Source organism: Bradysia coprophila, unplaced genomic scaffold (genome assembly GCF_014529535.1).
Source record: "Bradysia coprophila strain Holo2 unplaced genomic scaffold, BU_Bcop_v1 contig_297, whole genome shotgun sequence".
NCBI lineage: Eukaryota > Metazoa > Arthropoda > Insecta > Diptera > Sciaridae > Bradysia > Bradysia coprophila.
The window spans coordinates 4,462,126-4,483,165 of NW_023503555.1; the positions used below are offsets into that span (position 1 = coordinate 4,462,126).

A 21,040-nucleotide genomic window follows, 5' to 3' on the forward strand; every position below is an offset into this window, starting at 1 on the left:
AGTTGCGTACCGCGTCAGATCGCCCTATCTCTATGGATTCTTTGTTCCATTTTTAACCATGTTGCTTTGTCGTCGTTCGAAATGCTGCAAATATTTGTGTTGAAGCAGGTAAATTTTAACTGGTTGCATCAGCGACAGTATCGCAAACGGACCAGGCAACCCATGGGGCGCAACACCTAGCTGCGGCACTGATCAACGACCTCATTTATTTTAAATAAACAAATTGTTCAATGTTCGTACGTCGACCTGGATAATTCTGTATAAAAGCGGAACTCGTTTCTGTAAGTTCAGATCAATTTTCAGTGAGTTTTGCTATATTCTCAAGCGTAATAGTTCAAGACGAAGTATGTATTTACGACACAAGATTTTCTATTGTCGCGAAATTGTTTCACTTTGTCGACGAAAAATCATTCGGAATTTCGTAATTTTTTAAAAATTTATTGCTTTCAAGATAAACGATTTCTCTCAAATCAGAGACTTTATTGTATGGCAATAACAATAAGGCAACGTACCCATGCTACGCATCATATTTTTCGACCCTTCCCTTCCCTCGATGACCACACTCGCAGTATCTAACAAGACCTCCAAACCCTATAGTTTTCTCGTCAAATATGAAGCGAGTGAATCTAACAGTGATAAAAGTGCTATACACTGCGCGCTATATTCGATTTTTCTCGGTGAAATCGACTACGTGACAAAAGCCTAAGCCACCCCTTCTCCTTTGACTGACAATAGAAAAAACCCCTTCCCCCTAAACAGGTCACGTTGTATGGATACGTTCCCTAAAAGTATATGACCACTAGACTTTAAAACAGATCTTGTAACTGAAATCCTAATTCCAACTTGCTTCGTTATATTCATTTTTTTTCGACTAACCATAGGAAATGCCGACTCACTAAGTATTGGCCTTTTTTCAGAATGAACCATATTCCGTACGTTGCTTTGATAGTCGTGTTGTGCATGCTTGGCTTCAGTGAAGGAACTCCAGCAACCCTATGTTGGTATAGTGAATCAGCGGGAGGCAGATTTCGATTGGTTGTTCGTAATAAGTACGATAACTATACCAATAAAAATGCTTGTTCTTCCGACGGGGTGTTCTGTGTATATGCCACGAATTCGTCTCAGAATGTATATTTCTACTATCAAAACCGTGAAATTATCATTAGAAATGGAAATTGGATATGGACTGGAACTGATGATTGGTGCAGGCCAGGAATTGCATACTGGTTCGATGCTTAAGAGACAGTGAATCCAATACATTCGCGGAATCAATTTTTAATAAAAAATTGTCAATTTTATCGAGACCGAGTTATATTTTTTAGCCCGATATATGAAACTCAAATCAATGGACAGTTTGCGCAAATGACGTATAAGTTATAAGTCAACTTATAAGTTGGAAATTATAAGTAACATTCCGGAACATCTTGTATGAAGATGTGACTTATAATTTCCAACTTATAAGTTAACTTATACGTCATTTGCGCAAACTGTCCAATATAGAAAAAGGGACAATGAAAGAACCACATCGACCTTATCAAATATTTTTTTTGTAGAAATCTTAAAGGTAAATGATGTCCTGATCTGGAATTTATTGGACATGCTTCACACCCACAATAGCCGTGTATTTTACTCAAAAACGTAAACTAAAAATTAACTTTACTTCACGGAGTTAAAACTTTACCTCAAGTTTTTGAATAAAATACCTTACTTGGCAATGGGGAAATTACTCGGCTACGCCTTGATCGGTAAAGTTCACGCAAGAAGTACCATTTTCATCCGAAAAACAGTGTTGAACGTCGATTTATCACCGCAATGCAATAAACAAAAGATCATAATTCCATTGTATACCATCCCACCAGTCGAAATATCAAATTAGAATTTACCCATGTTGCTGATATGAGAGAAATATTTTATGAACCCACAAACAGTTGCACATTTGAAGATTTGCAGAGTTGCAATATAATTCTGGGGGTACGCAAATTGCTGCGTCAATTAATTTCTGCTTAACACTTTCTTAGGAAATCGGACTATCTAAATTTTATGTAATTAATTTCGATTGTATACGTTGATTGTACCATATTCAACTAATTGTAGCATAAGTGAAATATCAAGAACAGACTTCATTGCATGGGGAAATTCTACATAATGACTACAATCGGAAATTGTTGACCTGTACATTTGAATTGCAATGTTATAAATTGTGACAAAAAAGGATGAAATCATTGGTATTGGGTGGGGGTGACAGTTTCCAATTTGTTATTATGAGAAATGTAGTGTATATTTGGGCGGTTAAACAATATCTATGTACGTAATTCTAATTACATAAATACTTTATGAATGAAACGAGCCATCAGAACAGTCGGAGCGTTTGCTGCGACTGAGCGCCGTACGAACCTGTATATATATTGCGTACGTGACCCTAGTGCGTCTGTCACCCTACGTTGACCGTAAGCCTATTGCGCCCGATAATGTAATTAAAGTAAAATTATTATGAAATGTTGCATAGCGCAATTATGAAGCCCCGTACGACGTTCCTTTCAAATATAACAAATAGTCCTAAAATTTTAATTTATTGAGTATAAATACACATAGGGCCCCAGTACCGGCCTTAGTCAAAGAACCCAAATTTAATTTTTTTTCAACAACATTCTATTCTATGCAAAATACACATAGGGCCGAACAGCCTTTCACTTCTAAGGCCCTAACTCACGGCCACTCACCCGATTTAAAAAAACTTTTTTTTCCTGGATTGCTATTGACAATACCTATCATTTGCCGTGTCATTACTAACATCAGTAGACTAAGCCTGGGACTAAGTTCTCAGGACGTGCAATCATAATTTTGTGATCCACCCTGTATTGTCCAAATACTTCTAGCCATACTTCTAATTGTTAGATGTTCGATAACTTATCGAATGAGTGAATATTAACTTGGAATTTTGCTTACTTCTAAATGTCAATATAATGTATCAAAATAGTGGCTGAACTTGACATTTTTCTAATATTTTCCTCGTGAAATATTCTTTCTAAAATATCCTGAACAACCTGTTAAACTTAACAAATCATAAAAAAATATAATTCCATTGCCAATCTTCAACTTTTCTGCGACAAATTTAGTTAAAAAGTGTTTATCATTATTTCTCTACAGACGCAACATATCCATTCTTCAGGACCACCCTGTAACTTTCAGTGCCTTTAGACATTCGAAAAATGGTATATGTATATCAAATTTTCCAGGCAACAATATTGTAGAACATTATCTAAACATGTTCTATCTGAAATATGATAAAAACATTGAAAAATTAGATTTTTCAAAATATTTCTTCACTTTGACCACATTTTTAGACCACCATATGTTGTCCAAAAAAATTGAAAAAACTTCTAGGGTTTAGGAAATTTAATTTTCTATCGATATCATCCATAAAAATACGAAATATTTTGTTCAGAGTGTTCGAAAATGGTCGAGAACTGAAATAGTGCACTCCAGACTTCCCCCCTCCTTTTCCCGAAAACTGACAGGATTTCAGCTTGGCACCCGAACTTGATACCAAGGGCTTTCCAAATCACCCAAGACATCCCGTGCACCTTTCATGGACACTTCCGTGGCTGCTGTATTAATAACGAATCGACGACGTTTCCGTTGTGTTTACCTCTGGGAGAAACATTTTATCCCCTTGGTAAACAAATAACTATTGTTCTACGCATTTTGTTATGTAGTTCTCAGTTCTTTTAAGAGGCAGGATTACAAAGAAACGACAATTTGAATGTAATTCTATCCCAATTCATTCCCATATAATGAGTATATGAGAGTAAAATTACGACATATGTCACATATGTACATAGATATGGAATGAACAGAATGAATTGGATTGAAATTGTCGGTTGTTGGTAATTCTAAACAGCCTCGATGAAGCAGGTAACAGTGGCAGAGAAAGAAATATGCGACATGAGAAAATGCGACAAAGTGGTTCTGTCGTAAAGTTTGCATTTTCTTAGCGCGACATTTTTGAATTTGAATATTTGAGAATTCGATTTTTGACTGAACACAATAAATAATCAAAATTTTCCTAATTAATGCTCGCTACAGCTCAAACCTGGCCTGAAACGAGAAAATCTAATTTAAATCAGGTTGGGTTTAGGCTTTGAATTGATTGATCACAGGAACTGAATCAGCGAAAATATCATCATCACATAAACTGATTCAGAAAAAATCTCAGCTCTAGAATCTAGACCGTTTAGATCACAGAAATGAATCAGATCGTGTGCTATCCTTGGTACATATCTCAATAAAACAAATTATTTGGATCTATTCACATAAAACCAAATTTAATGTTTATGGAAGCGAGAACATTTGCCACGGATTTTATGTTTTTGAAAACATTGAACAACGATTTTAATATTTATGAGAACACTGTACACGGATGGTACATTGTTAAACAATTATTATAAATAAAATCATAATTTTGTACACTTTTTCACAAGAAAACCGAAAAATCATCAGAATCAACCACATCAAAACAAGAAATTTAATTTAGAATTTTCTCAACTGTCACTTTTTCCTTGTACCACTTTGTCGCAATATGACGCAACGACAAAACGACTCTGCCACTGTTACCCGCTTCATCGAGGCTGTTTAGGTAATTCTATCCATGTACGAAGTCTTTGTAACTTGTTGGGAAAATAACATTATTGCAGGCTGCATTTTAGTGGTGCTGCACTGATTGCTCTCAAAATGTTAAAATGTGAAGATAAGAAATGTGCAAGGATGTGGAAATCGACAGAGATGTACCACAAAAAGAGGACGAATCTGGTTCGCTGGATCTGCTCATTATATGACTTTTTTCTTTGATTAATCGAATAAATTGATGAGACAAAGTCGAACTGCCGATAACAATGAAATGATTTCGATTCTCAATTCAAGATAAAAATGAAGAAATATTTACGATTGAGAATTGTTCTATTACATGAAAGGATTTTACAAAGGAATGATTGATTGGTAAGAATTTTATTTCAAAGGTTGACCCAGTTTCAAAGCGATAACTTTACAATAAACATTTATAGCTGCAGATTTTACAAAGCTCCTTTGAATACAATACAGAACACCTGGTCGTTCACAGTTTTTTTTTTTTCAAAGCAAGATTTTTCCAATTCCTTTTTTCGTTTCGCATAATTCCATTTCCGTTTGAGTTTATTATTCGTTTTGTTAAACAGTTTCTAATACTGACAGAAAATGACCTCGTTACTTTGGAAAGAAAATTGTAATACCATCAATGGAGCGGGAAGTATACTTTATTGGGTCTACGCATCGATTGGTTCAATAAAGAAACGAGCCATCAGAACAGTCGGAGCGTTTGCTGCGACTGAGCCCCGTACAAACCCGTATATCTATTGCGTACGTGACCCTAGTGCGTCTGTCACCCTACTTTGACCGTAAGCCTATGCGCCGGTTAAAGTAGTTAAAGTAAAATTATTATGTAATGTACATCTTAGAAATTGCGCATAGCGCAATTACGAAGCCCCGTACGACGTTCCTTTCAAATAAAACAAAAATTTCAAATAGCCCTAAAATTTTAATTTATTGAGTATAAATACACATAGGGCCTAGTATCGGCCTCAGTCCGAGGATCCAATTTTTTTTTCAACTACATTCTATTCGGCCTTTGATTACCTTCCAAATGAAACAAAAATTACGAAAAACGGATGAAATTTGCTCGAGTTATATGTAAAATACACATAGGGCCCTAGTAGCGGCCTTAGTCCAAGGACCCAAATTTAATTTTTTTTCAACAACATTCTATTCGGCCTTTGATTACCTTTCAAATGAAACAAAAATTACGAAAAACGGATGAAATTTGCTCGAGTTATATGTAAAATACACATAGGGCCCTAGTAGCGGCCTTAGTCCAAGGACCCAAATTTAATTTTTTTTCAACAACATTCTATTCGGCCTTTGATTACCTTTCAAATGAAACAAAAATTACGAAAAACGGATGAAATTTGCTCGAGTTATATGTAAAATACACATAGGGCCCTAGTAGAGGCCTTAGTCCGAGGACCCAAATTTAATTTTTTTTCAACTACATTCTATTCGGCCTTTGATTACCTTCCAAATGAAACAAAAATTACGAAAAACGGATGAAATTTGCTCGAGTTATATGTAAAATACACATAGGGCCCTAGTAGAGGCCTTAGTCCGAGGACCCAAATTTAATTTTTTTTCAACAATATTCTATTCGGCCTTTGATTACCTTCCAAATGAAACAAAAATTACGAAAAACGGATGAAATTTGCTCGAGTTATATGTAAAATACACATAGGGCCCTAGTAGCGGCCTTAGTCCAAGGACCCAAATTTAATTTTTTTTTCAACAACATTCTATTCGGTGTTCCATTATCTTTCAAATGAAACAAAAATTACGAAAAACGGATGAAATTTACTTGAGTTCTATGTAAAATACACATAGGGCCCTAGTAGCTTTTCACTTCTAAGGCCCTAACTCACGGTCCACTCACCCGATTTTAAAAAACTTTTTTTTCCTGGATTGGTATTGACAATACCTATCATTTGCCGTGTCATTTACATTTCCATCGTTTATTTTGCCATAAATATCACCAAAAGACCTTAAATCACTTAGGTGGCCCTAACTCACGAAGGGCCGACCCGAATATGCCCATCTTCGAACTTAGCCTCACTATTTTGACTATCTTTCAGGGAAAAAAAAATTTTTGAAATCGGATTTGATTTACTCAAGATATCGACGTGACGGACAGACGGACAGACGGACAGACGGACAGACGGACAGACGGACAGACGGCCCAAATTTTTATTGCAGATTCGTTATCTATAAACATAGGCAAACACTTTGCCCTTACCGTCTGCTTCGAATTCCATCAATTACACACGGCATCGTAATCCTATAAGCCCCTTCGTACTTCGTACGGGGCTAAAAAGTTTTGCTTTATTTTCCATATCATAAATTTCATGCTGAAACCAGAATATTAATGACAATTTAAGCTATGAGCTTGAGAGTTTAGGAACCAATGTTTCGGTATACTTATTCGTACGATCAGAAGTTGATTATTGCATATAAAAAACAAGTTGTGGATGACATGCATTACTGCACGATTACGAATGACACGGCAGAGTAAAGTTAACCAGGCAGGAGTGGACGTTTGACTTGACAAGGGACCTGAATGATCTAGTAGCCCTATATTTTTTGCGAATAAAATTTTTCAATTTGTGTCAGTGTTCATTTGAGTTCATTTTCAATAGGGTGTAGCGGTTTTTACAAAATGTGTTAGTTCTTTTAAGGCTCTGCCGGAAATCCACTCAGCTGGTCCATCTGATCATTTTATGGAAGAAAAAAAATTTTCAAACTTTGATTTTGTGCTGCCGCCAGATAGATTTTTGAAAATTTCGTCATTTTCGGTCCACATCACATATATCGATTTTTTACGGTGGGCTCAGTGTACATAAAAAGTTGAGTCAACATGGTAATCTAATCTACAGGCTTCACAGATTATTTTATAAAAAAGATCAAGTCTAAAATAGTTATTTGTGTATCTGTTTTGGACGATTGTTTTTAGGCAATTTCGCGAGTTGTAGCCCGAACGAAGTGAGGGCTACATGCGAAAGTGCCTAAAATCAATCGTCCAAAACAGATACTCAAAAAATTTTTCATGTAAGGGGTCGAAAACCCGAGAAAAATCTCGAAACTCCCTCATTTTCGGCACCGACACATGAAAAATATTTTTTTATGCCAAATACTGCGAAAGTTTGTATTTTCGGGCCTCAAATGGTGACCGAAAGTAAAAAAATTCAGGCCTTGGGCCGAAAGTAAATGTCACTGTCATCATTTTACTTTCGCCCCGGGCTTGCGTATTTGCGGGCCGAAAGTAAATGTCACTGTCATCATTTTACTTTCGGTCCTCATATGTCTCGAAAACACATGTTCACTTGATTGAAAGTACGCATTGAGTGTAGTGTTGTGTTGACGATAGCCAAATGTTTTGTGAGCAAGTCAATGTATGTTTACAGTAATTTCATTTGTTAAATTGTTTTTATTTTTATACCAGGGGGCTGCCGCCCCCTGGACCCCCGCGCTTTTCGGCATTTTGGTGCTTCTACAGCAAATTTTGTTGATAACTCAACAGTTTAATTAAAATTATGTTTTGTTTCGGACCGAAAATACAAATCTTCCGCAGTATTTGGCATAAAAAATAGTATGCATCACTCGGGGCAAAAGTAAAAAAATTCAAATCGTGTGATTGCCGCCCTTGCCTACGGCGCGGGCTGCAAACTTCACACGTTTGATTTTTTTTATTTTCGCCCCTTGTTATGCAAAATACTATTTGAGTTCATGACTGATCGTCAAAGTTCCCCGATGGTGATTTTGAGACTTTAATCTCGCCACAAAATTTGATGAAAATGTGCAAAAATGTAAATTAAACTTTAAATATGCTAAATGGACCGCGGTGAGTCAAATACAACATCTGATTTGATTTGGGACACCTAAATTTGATATTTATCTGACAAAAAGTTGTGTTTTTGGTACATGGAATATTGGTGGCGAAAGTCGAATTACCTCAAATCAATAATTTTTTAGCTTATAATATATTCCCAGGTTCTGACAATGCGAAACTTTCAATTTTAAGCGTTTTCTAAGCTAATTTACAACATTAAATACATCAAAATTTGAAAATGTAAAGAGACGTAGCCACCTCTAGAACTTGTCAACAGTAATTAGTAAAACACAACTTTTTGTCAGATAAATATCAAATTTAGGTGTCCCAAATCAAATCAGATGTTGTATTTGACTCGCCGCGGTCCATTTAGCATATTTAAAGTTTAATTTACATTTTTGCACATTTTCATCAAATTTTGTGGCGAGATTAAAGTCTCAAAATCACCATCGGGGAACTTTGACGATCAGTCATGAACTCAAAAAATATTTTTTAGACTTGATCTTTTTTATAAAATAATCTGTGAAGTCTGTAGATTAGATTACCATGTTGACTCAACTTTTTATGTACACTGAGCCCACCATAAAAAATCGATATATGTGATGTGGACCGAAAATGACGAAATTTTCAAAAATCGATCTGGCGGCAGCACAAAATCAAAGTTTGAAATTTTTTTTCTTCCATAAAATGATCAGATGGACCAGCTGAGTGAATTTCCGGCTGAGCCTTAACAGAACTAACACATTTTGTAAAACCGCTACACCCTAATTTTCATACAATGTATTAGGTCCCTTATTTGACGTTTCGAAAATGAACCACTCCTGCCTGGTTGGTTTTACTCTGCCGTGCGAACGACATTTAGCTTGTTAATAGATTAAATGTTTTTTGTTTGTAATTTCGAACCCAGCTCGCCCTTTGCATCTTGGCACGAGGAATAATTTCCGTCAAAGATTTTTTTTTAACTCTAAGTCTGCCCTATAAAATTCACTGAAAATTTGGAACACAGAGACAGTCTCGCAATTGAGACCTATAATTTTAGGCTTAGTCGTCATAGATCATTGAAACTAATGTCGCGTTGCAAATCCATTTTTTGCAGATTTTGTTTGGTGTTTCAGTAATATAAAGTGTAATCCTGTTGAGCATTAGACCACTTGAACTCTCACAGCATCATTAACTAATGAATCCACAAATCAGATACTGTAATCCAAAAACAAAACTTTTAATTTAACAAAAACATCTCATCCCGCATCGTACTACTTAATCCAATGAGAAAATAGAATTTTGAGTGTCTAGTCTATGTAGATCTTCTAACAACCGGGAGTACCATTGCAATTGTGGTCAGCTGAGCAGGCGAGCGTTTCCGGATCAAACGATTGCGAAATAGGACAGTCCAACGAAAATCTCTCACCGAAGGAGCATAGGAAGAATTTCGAACAATCACTCGGGTCATGTGAAAGTTCGAATTCCATGCTTTCAAGACAGGTTGTGCAAGTCCCTGAAAGTAAGAATTCCTTTGAATATGCAAACATTGACATCGCAATGAAATTCACTTACAAATGCAGACTGGTTCTACACCTAACCATTCTGATAGCCCATCCGACGCAGAACACGTTCGTACTCTATCTCCGCTTTCAAAGTCATATTCTCTGTTACATGAGTAGGTGGCCAATGCGCCATCCAAATGCCCATTTACCTGAACTCGTCCATTGGCGGGTCGATCTAAAGTATCGCACATTGGGATCGTCCTTTCCATTTCCTCTCTAAGTTCATCAAATGCCGTTTCCTTTCGAGCAACTTCTGATGCCCGTTCTAAACTGTCGGTACCCACATATTCATAATAGCAAAACAAACTGTCTCCGCAGATTTCTCTCACTTCCTCCGGCAATGTTGCCGGATCCGGATATTGCGCAATAGGTCCGAAACCAACATTCACGAAATCATCCCAACTTTTACCGTCCTCGTAGACGAAGAAGCTTTCGGTTCTATTTACCAGCCAGGTCAGTCCGAATCTATGGTGGAGCAAGCTCAAATCCCTAAGGTTCTCTGCAGTCGGTGGAATCACAAATCCATCCTGGCTCGTTAAGTCATTGTCAGGATTGTCATCGAAGTTTCCAAAGATGCCCATAAAACCTTTACCCTTATTATATTGTGCACCACTACCATATACATCGACATATGTGGAACCTCGACCTTCAACAATGATTGAAAAGCCACTTTGTAATCGTACCTCTACACGGTTACTGTCGATGACAAGGAAAACGCTATCCATAGGGAATGATACAGGAAGCGTTGAAAAACGAAGTTGCAATTCGTTTAGAAATACTAGTAAGGTTCCTGCTCGCATTTCAATTTGAACCGTTGTGTTTCCGTCCCTAACTGCAACGGCTTTGTAGAAGGAGACCAACTGGCCTATAGCATTCGGTGACATTCTTCCTTGAACTCCAAATTCGCTTCCTTCTGGACCTCGGATAAGCCAAAACTCTCCATATCCCATGAAATCATACTTGACTGATTCAAAGGTCACCATATGAGGATCTCCCCATCCGGTGCACGGATTTTCTGTCCCTGGGTATTCGTGTCCTGTATCTATGGGTCTTTTCTCGTGGAAGAGGTCACAATACTCTTGACTATTACTCTGCAAGCAACAAACCATGTAAGGCCAGATATCTGCAAAGTAATTGTGCAAGTACGAAGTGTGCTTGCTGACAAAGTTGATCCAAGCAGCTTGTGCTGGTGATGTGGTTGCGAGATTTCGAGTCAACCGGTTATATGAACATGATTGAGCGTATCCTGACTGGGTAGGCACTCGTTCATAGTACAGAACGTGATCATTTAATGCGCCATTTGCCAATTCAACCAATTGTGGTGGATATTCCGACGGAACGAAGTTTGCGTCTAATTCAACCTGACACAGGCAAGGCGGACATGGATGGATCTCTTCAGGTGGAGTAGGTACGCTTGCAAAATTCAGCCAATTTGAACACGTTTCCTCAGCCGCAGATTCATCCATCCCTACAGTTGGTGCGAACACTCTCGAAGATGCATAAATATCCGACTGTGTTCCTACCGCTCGTAAAACATAGAAATATGGGAAGAGAATATTTATAAATCTTGCTACGTTGAGAGACGAAAGCGTAACCGTCGTAGAGCCTAAATTTTGTCCAACGAGTTGAACAATCTGAGACGTTTCGAAGACTGGCTCGAAACTTTCCGCAACGTACACAGTTAATTGCATCATGATCGTTGCACCTGGGCTGAAAAATTGCGCGAAATATTCGGCATTCCAAGTTAAAGACAGTTGATTGGTGTCCCAGTTCTCAACGACTCTAACCTCAGCTAGTGGAATCGGATCGACGAATAATGTTTGTGATACTATCGCAGTTTTGAGTGCCGTTGTGGCGACTTCAAGGTCAATGTCAACACTTCCCGCGTTGATCTCTGGTGTGAGACGACAGATCGCACTTAGTCCGTCACGAGGAACTGACGGTTCTATCTCGATAGAATCACGGCCGTCGTGGAATCGAACAACACATTTGAGGTGGTCTATTTCGTCAATTCCAAATCCATCCAAGCTGAATGTAATCTGGCTTCCACCCATTTCAAACCCGATTATTTGAGCCGTCCTTATAACCTCTGCATTTACTCCCGCCAAAGCGACCAGAACGAGTAGTAGCGAGTACATTTCTTTACAAGTGTTTTGTACTCAAAAGTAAGATTTAAACTGGAGTGAACGAACGAAATGAACCGTTTTTATACTCAGACACCGAGCTTTTTATCTACGATTTCGTATTTCCACAAAATTAACTTTAATCAATTGGTAATTGATATTGGGGCAATAACAGCACGGCCACTGAGATAGTATCGATCATGTAATTACAACTAATTTTGTGCAATGAGAATTTGATAAAAAAAATTGATTTGTCAGTGTCAAACAATTCCGATTATGATAAAGAAGAAATATTGGAAAACGTTTGTTAGAAACGGGGTTTCACACCAACCAATGGTTAGTAACCATACTTAATTTTGGGAAGTTGGTGTTGACGCTACCTATCCAACAGTATACAGTTGGGTTCAAGAACTCTTGACAAAAGACGAGGAGACCGGGTTGAATCACTGATAATGTGGTAAATATGGGAATGTTTTCCCAGGCTGTGCCAGATTTTGGTACGACGTATTTAAAGCTTAAAATCCTTCTCGAAAAGTGGTATTTTCATACCTACTGGGATTGATACCTGTTTTCTCTGATGTTTCAAATCTGACAAAATCTTATATTACCTCATAATACTTCATTAGACCTGATGTGAAGGCACATATTACTTACCGGATATTACCCGCAGCTAATTTTGTGTAACCTGCATAGCTGTTGCGTTGATACTATCTAAGATAAAAGCCACTGGCACGTTTTAACGGGGCCGGTCGTAGTCATGATATATAAGGAATTTCATTCAGGAAAGCATTTAATACGAATTGTATGCTAGTATTTAATCGCACTCAGTGTGTTGTCAACCGTTGCTTCGTCACATCTCTAATTTTGCGAATCATTTCTTTCAGGGAAAAAACTATCAAAATCGATTTATTAGTTTCTGAGATATGAGAGTTTCTGATAATCGGAGATATGCCCTTTAGTGATGTTACTCTTGATATTTACCAGAATGTAGTGAAGAATTTACCGACAGAAAATTTAGTGCAAAGAATAAAGTACTGAAACAAACTATGTGCCTCTACAGTCCAACAGAGGCTTCGCAACACAATGTAACGGAGTAGTGCTAACCTCAATGTGTATTAGCTACCAAGGCTGTAAAAATTCACCACATCATCTCGGCGAGAATCATTACAGGAGGTGAATTTTTGCATGAAATCCGCCATGTTCAACTGTGAAGTGTTACCAGCGTATCTATACCTGCGTGACCTTCCCTGTTAGCTACGGCTCTGTCACTTCAAGTTATCGAGTGATGAGTAATGAGTAGTCAAAAGAACTGAACAGGTTATTACCCGTTGAAAGCATTGAGGTAAACATGAGTTGGTATATTAAACACAATGGTTAAAAGTGATAAATGATTGAAAGCGGATAAGGAGAAAGAAATCAGGACAAATGAGTATTAAAATAATTGAAATATAACCCATAAAGCGAGAGCAAACGTCGGGTCGCATTACGAAATTTAACTTACCATTGACAGATGGTTTGACGGTGGCTAGTTAATATTTTATTTATCGTGTTCTAACACCGCAACACGAAATACAAGTTGTGATTACAGCTATCACTGAGATAAGATCAACAACAAGGAAAGTTAATTTTGAGAAAATGAAAAGTGATACCGACACACTATAAATAACACATACTCTGCTCTTCGTAGCTCAGTCCAAGTTTTAGTTTTGATTCGCCACAAGTTAGTTGTTCAGCCGATACAACAAAATGCGTTCGTTGCTATTCCTCACCTTGTTCATTTTCTGTGCACGAAATTCTGCCCACTGCTCAGAAAGCAAACCGAGTTCACAAGCTGACGTTGAAGTTAAGGAAAATTGGCCTAGTAATGAACTAGCCTTCACTTGGGATCCGGAATACTTCAGACAGTTCTTCAAACCCGGCGCAAAAATCATGGTGCAAGCAACTGTATACATTGCCGAGACTGACAACGCCGCGTACACTGCGTCCGGTGTCGGCATATTGCGTGGAGTAGATGGCGGAAGTGCGAAAATTTCCATTTCGAATGCCAACAAAGATAAAATTTCCAAATCTTCGCATTACTACGTTCTAAAACCGGTCGGCACTCAATCAAATGTCTATCTTTCTTCAGGCGTTATCAGGTCTACATTTGCCTAACTTCTGATAACAGTCAAAAATATCTAGTGCTACAAAGACAAAAATTTGTAATTTTATAATAAGGTGACAATCGTCGGTACAAACATTAAAAATTGAAATACAGAAAATGGTTACGTCACTTCCAAAAAATAAGTTTTTTTTTCTAGTTCGGCTACCTTATTGAGCTTTTATAATTCTATCTGTCGTTTATCACTTAATCGGTTTCGATCATTTGTTGATACGCAGGAACAAACCTTTTCCATAAAAAGAGAAATTCACCAAAATCGAATTTGAATGGCATGGTGACTTTTTAGTACGGAATAGCTTCATAAACTGCCTAGCCTTCTAAAGTTTACAGCCTTCTTGCACACCAAATCGAAACTCACGCACAAATTGCTTAGTTATAAGGTTTCCAAATTAATACACTTTTCATACCTTTCACCTGAATAAGACTATAATCACACGAGACCGAGTAAGTCGAAGATGAAAATAAGTTCTCTGTAGGCTCTGTTTGGTGTTTTAATTTTAATTTAATTTCATAAGATGTTCTTCACTCGTCGCACTACGCAATCCAATAAGAAAAAGCAATTGGGCGTGTCAATGTAGAGCTTCTAACAACTGGGAGTACCACTGCAATTGTGGTCAGCTGAGCAGAAAAGCATCTCCGGATCAAAAGATTGCGAAATAGGACAGTCTAGCGAAAACCTTTCACCAAATGAGCATAGGAAGAATTTTGTACAATCACTCGGGTCATGTGAAAGTTCAAATTCCATACTTTCCAAACACGTTGTGCAGGTCCCTGACATTGAAAAATGATTTGATTAGATTATGCAGACATTGAAATCGCAAAGAGGATTCACTTACAAATACAGACTGGTTCCACTCCTGTCCATTGTGATAGCTCCTCCGACGCAGAACATGTGCGAACTCTGTCTCCGCTTTTGACGTCGTATTCTCTGTTACAGGAATAGGTCGCTAACGCTCCATCCAAATATCCGTTTACCTGTACTCTTCCATTGGCGGGTCGACCTAAAGTCTCGCACATTGGTATCTTCCTTTCCATTTCCTTTCTAAGTTCATCAAATGCTGTTTCCTTTCTAACCGCTTCCGATGCCTGTTCCAAACTGTCGGTACCCACGTATTCATAATAGCAAAACAAACTGTCCCCACAGATTTCTCTCACTTCCTGTGGTAATGTTGCCGGATCCGGATATTGCACAATTGGTCCGAAACTAACATTCACGAAATCGTCCCAACTTTTCCCGTCCTCATAGACGAAGAAGCTTTCAGTTCTATTTACCAGCCAGGTCAGTCCGAATCTATGGTGGAGTAAGCTCAAATCCCTAAGGTTCTCTGCAGTCGGTGGAATCACAAATCCATCCTGGCTCGTTAAGTCATTGTCAGAATTGTCATCGAAGTTTCCAAAGATGCCCATAAAACCTTTACCCTTGTTATATCGTGCAGCTCTGCCATATACATCGACATATGTATAACCTCTACTCACAACAGTGATTGAAAAGCCACTTTGAAATCGTACCTCTACACGATCACTGTCGATGACAAGGTAAACGCTGTCCATAGGGAAAGATACTGGAAGCGTTGAAAATCGAAGTTGCAATTTATTCAGCAATACAATCAAGGCTCCTGCTCGCTTTTCAATCTGAACCGTTGTGTTTCCGTCCCTAACTGCAACTGCTTTGTAGAAGGAGACCAGCTGGCCTGCAGTAGATGGTGACATTCTCCCTTGAACTCCGAATTCGCTTCCTTCTGGGCCTCGAATAAGCCAAAACTCTCCATGTCCCATAAAATCGTACTTTACTGATTCAAAGGTCTGCATATGAGGATCACCCCATCCAATACACGGATTTTCTTGGCCTGGGTATTCGTGTCCTGTGTTGATGGGTCTTTTTTCATGGAAGAGGTCACAATACTCCTGGCTATTACTCTGCAGGCAACAAACCATGTAAGGCCAGATATCTGAAAAATAGTTATGCTCGTACGAGATGTGCTTGCTGAGATAGTGAATCCAACCAGCTTGTGCTGGTGATGTGGTTGCGAGATTCCGAGTCGACCGGTTATATGAACATGATTGAGCATATCCTGACTGGGTGGGCACCCGTTCATAGTAGAGCACGTGATCATTTAATGTCCCATTTGCCAATTCAACTAGCTGTGGTGGATATTCCGACGGAACGAAGTTTGTGTCTAATTCAACCTGACACAGGCAAGGTGGACATGGATGGATCTCATCAGGAGAAATAGGAACGTTTGCAGACTTAAGCCAATTTGAACATGTTCTCTCAGCCGAAGATTCATCCATACTTAAAGTAGGCGCAAACAGGAGCGAAGCCAAGAAAATATCCGACTGTGTTCCTATCGGTCGTAAAACATAGAAATATGGATAATAAACATTCGAAAATCTTGCGGCATTGGCAGCCGAAAGGGTAACAGTCGCAGAGCCTGAATTTTGTCCCACGAGTTGAACAATCTGAGACGTTTCGAAGTCTGGATCGAAGCTGTTGGCAACGTACACATTTAATTGCATCAAGATAACGGCACCCGGTTTGAAAAACTGTGCGAAATATTCGGCGCTCCATGTTAAAGTCACTTGATTTGCGTCCCAGTTCTCCACGACTCTAATCTCAGCTTTTGGAATCGGGTCGACGAACAATGTTTTGGATAATATCGCTGTATTGGTAGACTTGGCAAGCTTGGTAAACGGGACAGACGTGCTAGACGTTGTAACTACAAGGTCAATGTCAATACGTCCGGCGTTGATCTCCGGAGAAAGGCGACAGATCGCATTTAGTCTGTCTCGAGGGATATATGGTTCCATCTCGATAGAATCACGTCTGTCATGGAATCGAAGAACACATTTAAGGTGGTCCATTTCGCCAATTGCAAATCCATCCAAGCTGAAGCTAATCTGACTACCACCTATTTCATACCCGATAATTTGAGCAGTCCTTATCACCTCTGCACTCCCTTCGAACGAAGCGATCACAACGAGTAGTAGTAGCGCGTACATTTCTTTAACTGGATTTCAGGAGCAAAATGAATCATATTTATAAACTGGCGCAGATCTTTATCTACGCTTTGATATTGGTACTGATATTGATATTGCCGTAATTATGATTATGGTGTCAAGATAATATTATTAATCATATAAGTGATTAAACAACTAATTTGGGGCAATGAAGGCTTGCTAGAAAAATGTTGATTAGTCAGTGTCAAACAATTCCATTTTGTTGAGAGGAGAAATGTTGGAAAATCATTGTAACAACCAAACTTTGAAACTGCTGGTCGACTGTAACCGTAATCATAACCGTTTCCCTAGCAATTATGAATTCAAACAAAGCACCTAGCAGGGTAATAGAAAAAAATAAAGTAGTACTTTAATCGAAGTATGCGAATATTTCCATTCCTTTTTTTACATAACGTCATTGCAAAATTACCATTAAGGCTGCTAATGGTATTATTGGTATCAAAATACCTCTATTACCCTGCTAGGTGCTTTAATTCGAAGTGTGACTACTCCTTGAAGTGTCATTTCTTCTCGAAGTGTCACTACTACTCGAAGAGTCATTACTCCTCGAAGAGTCACTACTTCTCGAATAGTCACTACTCCTCGAAGAGTCCCTACTCCTCGAAGAGTCATTACTCATCGAGGAGTCACTACCTAACTACTCTTCGAAGACTACTGCTAGGAGAGTAACTACCCCTCAGAGAGTCACTAAAAATTGTTTTTGATTGTCCACATTTAAAGCTTCATTCCTGCTCGACTGCAATTTTTCAATGAATATCCAATCTATCTATATGATATAGATTCCTTCAATAAACAGGAACGTTTCATTTGACAACTCGTTTCCACTATAGCTTACCAAACATTAAACCAGTACTTTCTCTAGCAAACAAACTGTCACCTAAGGCTACTTGATTCTTTCACCACCTTAATAAAAGTAGGTTGGTTGATAGAGATAGTATTGATCTCACATATCGAACAGTCCAATTTTACATTCGTGCATTCCTATGCCGAGCTATTAGGCCGGATGAGCGACCTATAAAATTGTCCACATATATTTCTTATCGAACATTAAGTTTTACCACAGGCACAGCTCATGTTAACCTTATCTTGCTTTCTTTCTGTTTACATAGATTTTATCAAAAATACAAGTCATTGGAACGTTTCAGCGGGGCCGTAGCGATGGAATAACAAATTGACACTTCTCAGATTTGTCATTTGTTTTCTAATCTATCATTACAAGGAGATAAAAGTGAAATTCAACATGTTTTTTGCTTTAGGAGTTGCTGCGTTTTGTAAATGATTCCACACAAAATTTGTTCTACTTTTTCTATATTTTATTATTTTATTTTTGTTGCGATCGCGTGTCTAACCAAAATTCAGTGAGGTATCCAGCACGAGCTGCAGGTGATTTCCGAAACGTTTTTCCTAAAAGCCGTTGAAAATACGAGATAAGTCGTGATATTTCAACACTAGTTAGAAAAAAAGTAGCTATTTTTAAATCGGTTCATTTCTATTATGATTCGCTAGACTTGTTCGTTTACAAATTGATTTAGTTAAATTTAGAGTGATCTTCTATCAATACCACGACTCTCGGCATAGCCCGATGAGAAATAGTATTTTTGAACTACATGTAAACAGGCTGCCTACCCTGACCTGACAATGTACATTACGGCTCTGATGTCACTTCAAGTTATTAATTAAGCAACATGAAGTCAAAATAAACTGAACAGTTCAGTACTTGTAAATACCCATAAAAATGAAGCGTATAAGTTGATGGAAAGTGGTTAAGGTGCTCTGAAAGAAATCAAGGCAAATGGGTAGTAAAATGGCAATTGAACATTCCTTTCGTGGAATAAATCTATTTTTTGCGCTAATTTCCATGGAAATATAAAGCAGAAAATAGATTTATTGCCCAACATTTAAACAAGATAGCCACATATTTAGTCTGCAAATGCCAAACAAATCAAAGTCAGACAGTCATTCATCGCGGAGATAAGATCGAAAGTAAATTTTGAGGTAATGAAAACTGATTGCGGCACGCTATAAATAACATATAATCTGCTTGTCGTACCTCAGTCCAAACTCAAGTTTCGATTTGCAACAAGTAAATTTACTCAGAGAAACCACGAAATGCATTCATCACTATTACTCGCTCTGTCCATTCTCTGCATATGTGGAGAGAATGCCCATGGTACGTCGACTACGGAAAGAATTCACACCGGAATCGAACCAAGCTCCGACGCAGAGCTTGGAGTGAAGGAGAATTGGCGTAGCAACGAAGTGGTCTTCGCGTGGGATCCCGAATACTTTAAGCGGTTTTTTGAACCAGGCGCAAATATCATCATACAAGCAACTGCGTACGTTTCTGAGACTGATGAGGCAGTTTTCACTGCATCCGGGATCGGAATACTTCGTGGATCGGATGGCGGAACTGCAAAGATGGTCATTTCGAATGCAAACAAAGAGAAAATTTCAAAATTTTCACATTACTACGTTCTGAAACCGGTCGGTACCCAATCACATATTTATCTTTCTTCAGGCGTGATCAGGCCTATGCGGGGTCGGACTGCCAACCAATTCGAACTATAGAAAGTTTTTTTACTCGTTATGGAGGAGGTAAATAGATTAATTTTTTACAATTACGAAGACTTAACCGTTGATTATTGTCAAGAAATTTATTAAAAAAAGCCAAATCTGAAACAGATATCGACTTTCTTTCGTTGACTAGAAGTTGTATGACTTTCTTTCTATTTGAATTTTATGAAACGTGAGAAAGAGACTGCGGGGACACAGCCCTCCTTCACACCAATACAAAGCCGATCCTCGACAAAAATCTAATCCTCAAATCTAATCAATCTAATCCAAATTTACATATTACAATTACAATCAAGTCAACTTAGTACAACTTCTTACAAATACAGAGAGAGGAAAGTGAAATTCGTCACTTTTCTGATTTAAGAGTTGTTGTGGCTTGCAATTGATTCCACAAGAATTTCATTGAACAAATGAAAATCTAGATTTTTGATTTTCTGAAATTCGATTAGGCTCGAACTCGAACGGACAAGAATGAAATACAAATATAAAAAAATATAGATTTTCATTGGTTGAACAGATTTTGTGTGTGCGAATCATTTACAAACCACAACAACTCCCAAAACAGAAAATATGTTGGATTTCTTGAAAAACTCAGATATACCTATTCTAAAATTTCATCCACATAAAAAACTGCGAGCTAAATTGAAACAAAAACATAAAAATTCGTTCGTCCCGTTTTCAATACACTTGTACATATAAATCGATCTTCTATTATAAGTAAATGGCTCTGATATCACTATACACGAGTAACCAAATTTCTCTTCCTCATCTCATTCTTCGCTAGTACACTTCGCTAGTACTGGAATGAGACGTGTTAACTATGCCTTCTGTTAGATCGATTACATTCGGATCTACTCTTCTCTCTAACACAAACAGATCAAGTATGGGCGACTTAATATTGCCTGCAGGTTCGTTAAGCAAATTTCTACGTATATGTGACGACGGTGGGTGCATAATAGTACATTTTCTACCTTGGTGTATATTTCGAGAATAACTTCGTATGTACAATTGTATATAACGAGCGCCAGCGAGTGTATATACAATTGTACATAAGAAGTGATTCGAGAAATATACACCAAGGTAGAACAATGTTTTATCTCCTGCAAGCTGATATTTCATACATTAGCGAAATAACCACAAAAATTTGGATTTAAAATTA

At 38.0% G+C, this 21,040-nt stretch overlaps 2 protein-coding genes and 1 long non-coding RNA gene across 3 annotated transcripts; 1 reads left to right on the forward strand and 2 right to left on the reverse strand.

Annotated features, from left to right (window-relative positions):
• Window positions 1-270: 270 nt before the first annotated feature.
• Window positions 271-1,296, forward strand: LOC119078586. The gene is made up of 2 exons (XR_005088029.1): window positions 271-344; window positions 918-1,296. It is a non-coding gene; the product is annotated as an uncharacterized LOC119078586 (long non-coding RNA).
• An 8,235-nt stretch (window positions 1,297-9,531) lies between these two features.
• LOC119078563 (protein mesh-like) lies at window positions 9,532-17,289 on the reverse strand. Its single transcript, XM_037186132.1, has 3 exons — window positions 15,126-17,289; window positions 14,805-15,060; window positions 9,532-9,695 (listed from the first exon to the last, which is right to left on the reverse strand). Exons 1-2 carry the CDS (start codon window positions 17,287-17,289, stop codon window positions 14,873-14,875), a joined length of 2,352 nt encoding a protein of 783 aa, XP_037042027.1. The 3' UTR covers window positions 9,532-9,695; window positions 14,805-14,872.
• LOC119078565 (protein mesh-like) lies at window positions 9,660-12,184 on the reverse strand. Its single transcript, XM_037186136.1, has 2 exons — window positions 10,016-12,184; window positions 9,660-9,956 (listed from the first exon to the last, which is right to left on the reverse strand). The coding sequence occupies exons 1-2, from the start codon at window positions 12,141-12,143 to the stop codon at window positions 9,769-9,771; spliced, it is 2,316 nt and encodes a 771-aa protein (XP_037042031.1). The 5' UTR covers window positions 12,144-12,184; the 3' UTR covers window positions 9,660-9,768.
• Window positions 17,290-21,040: the final 3,751 nt, after the last annotated feature.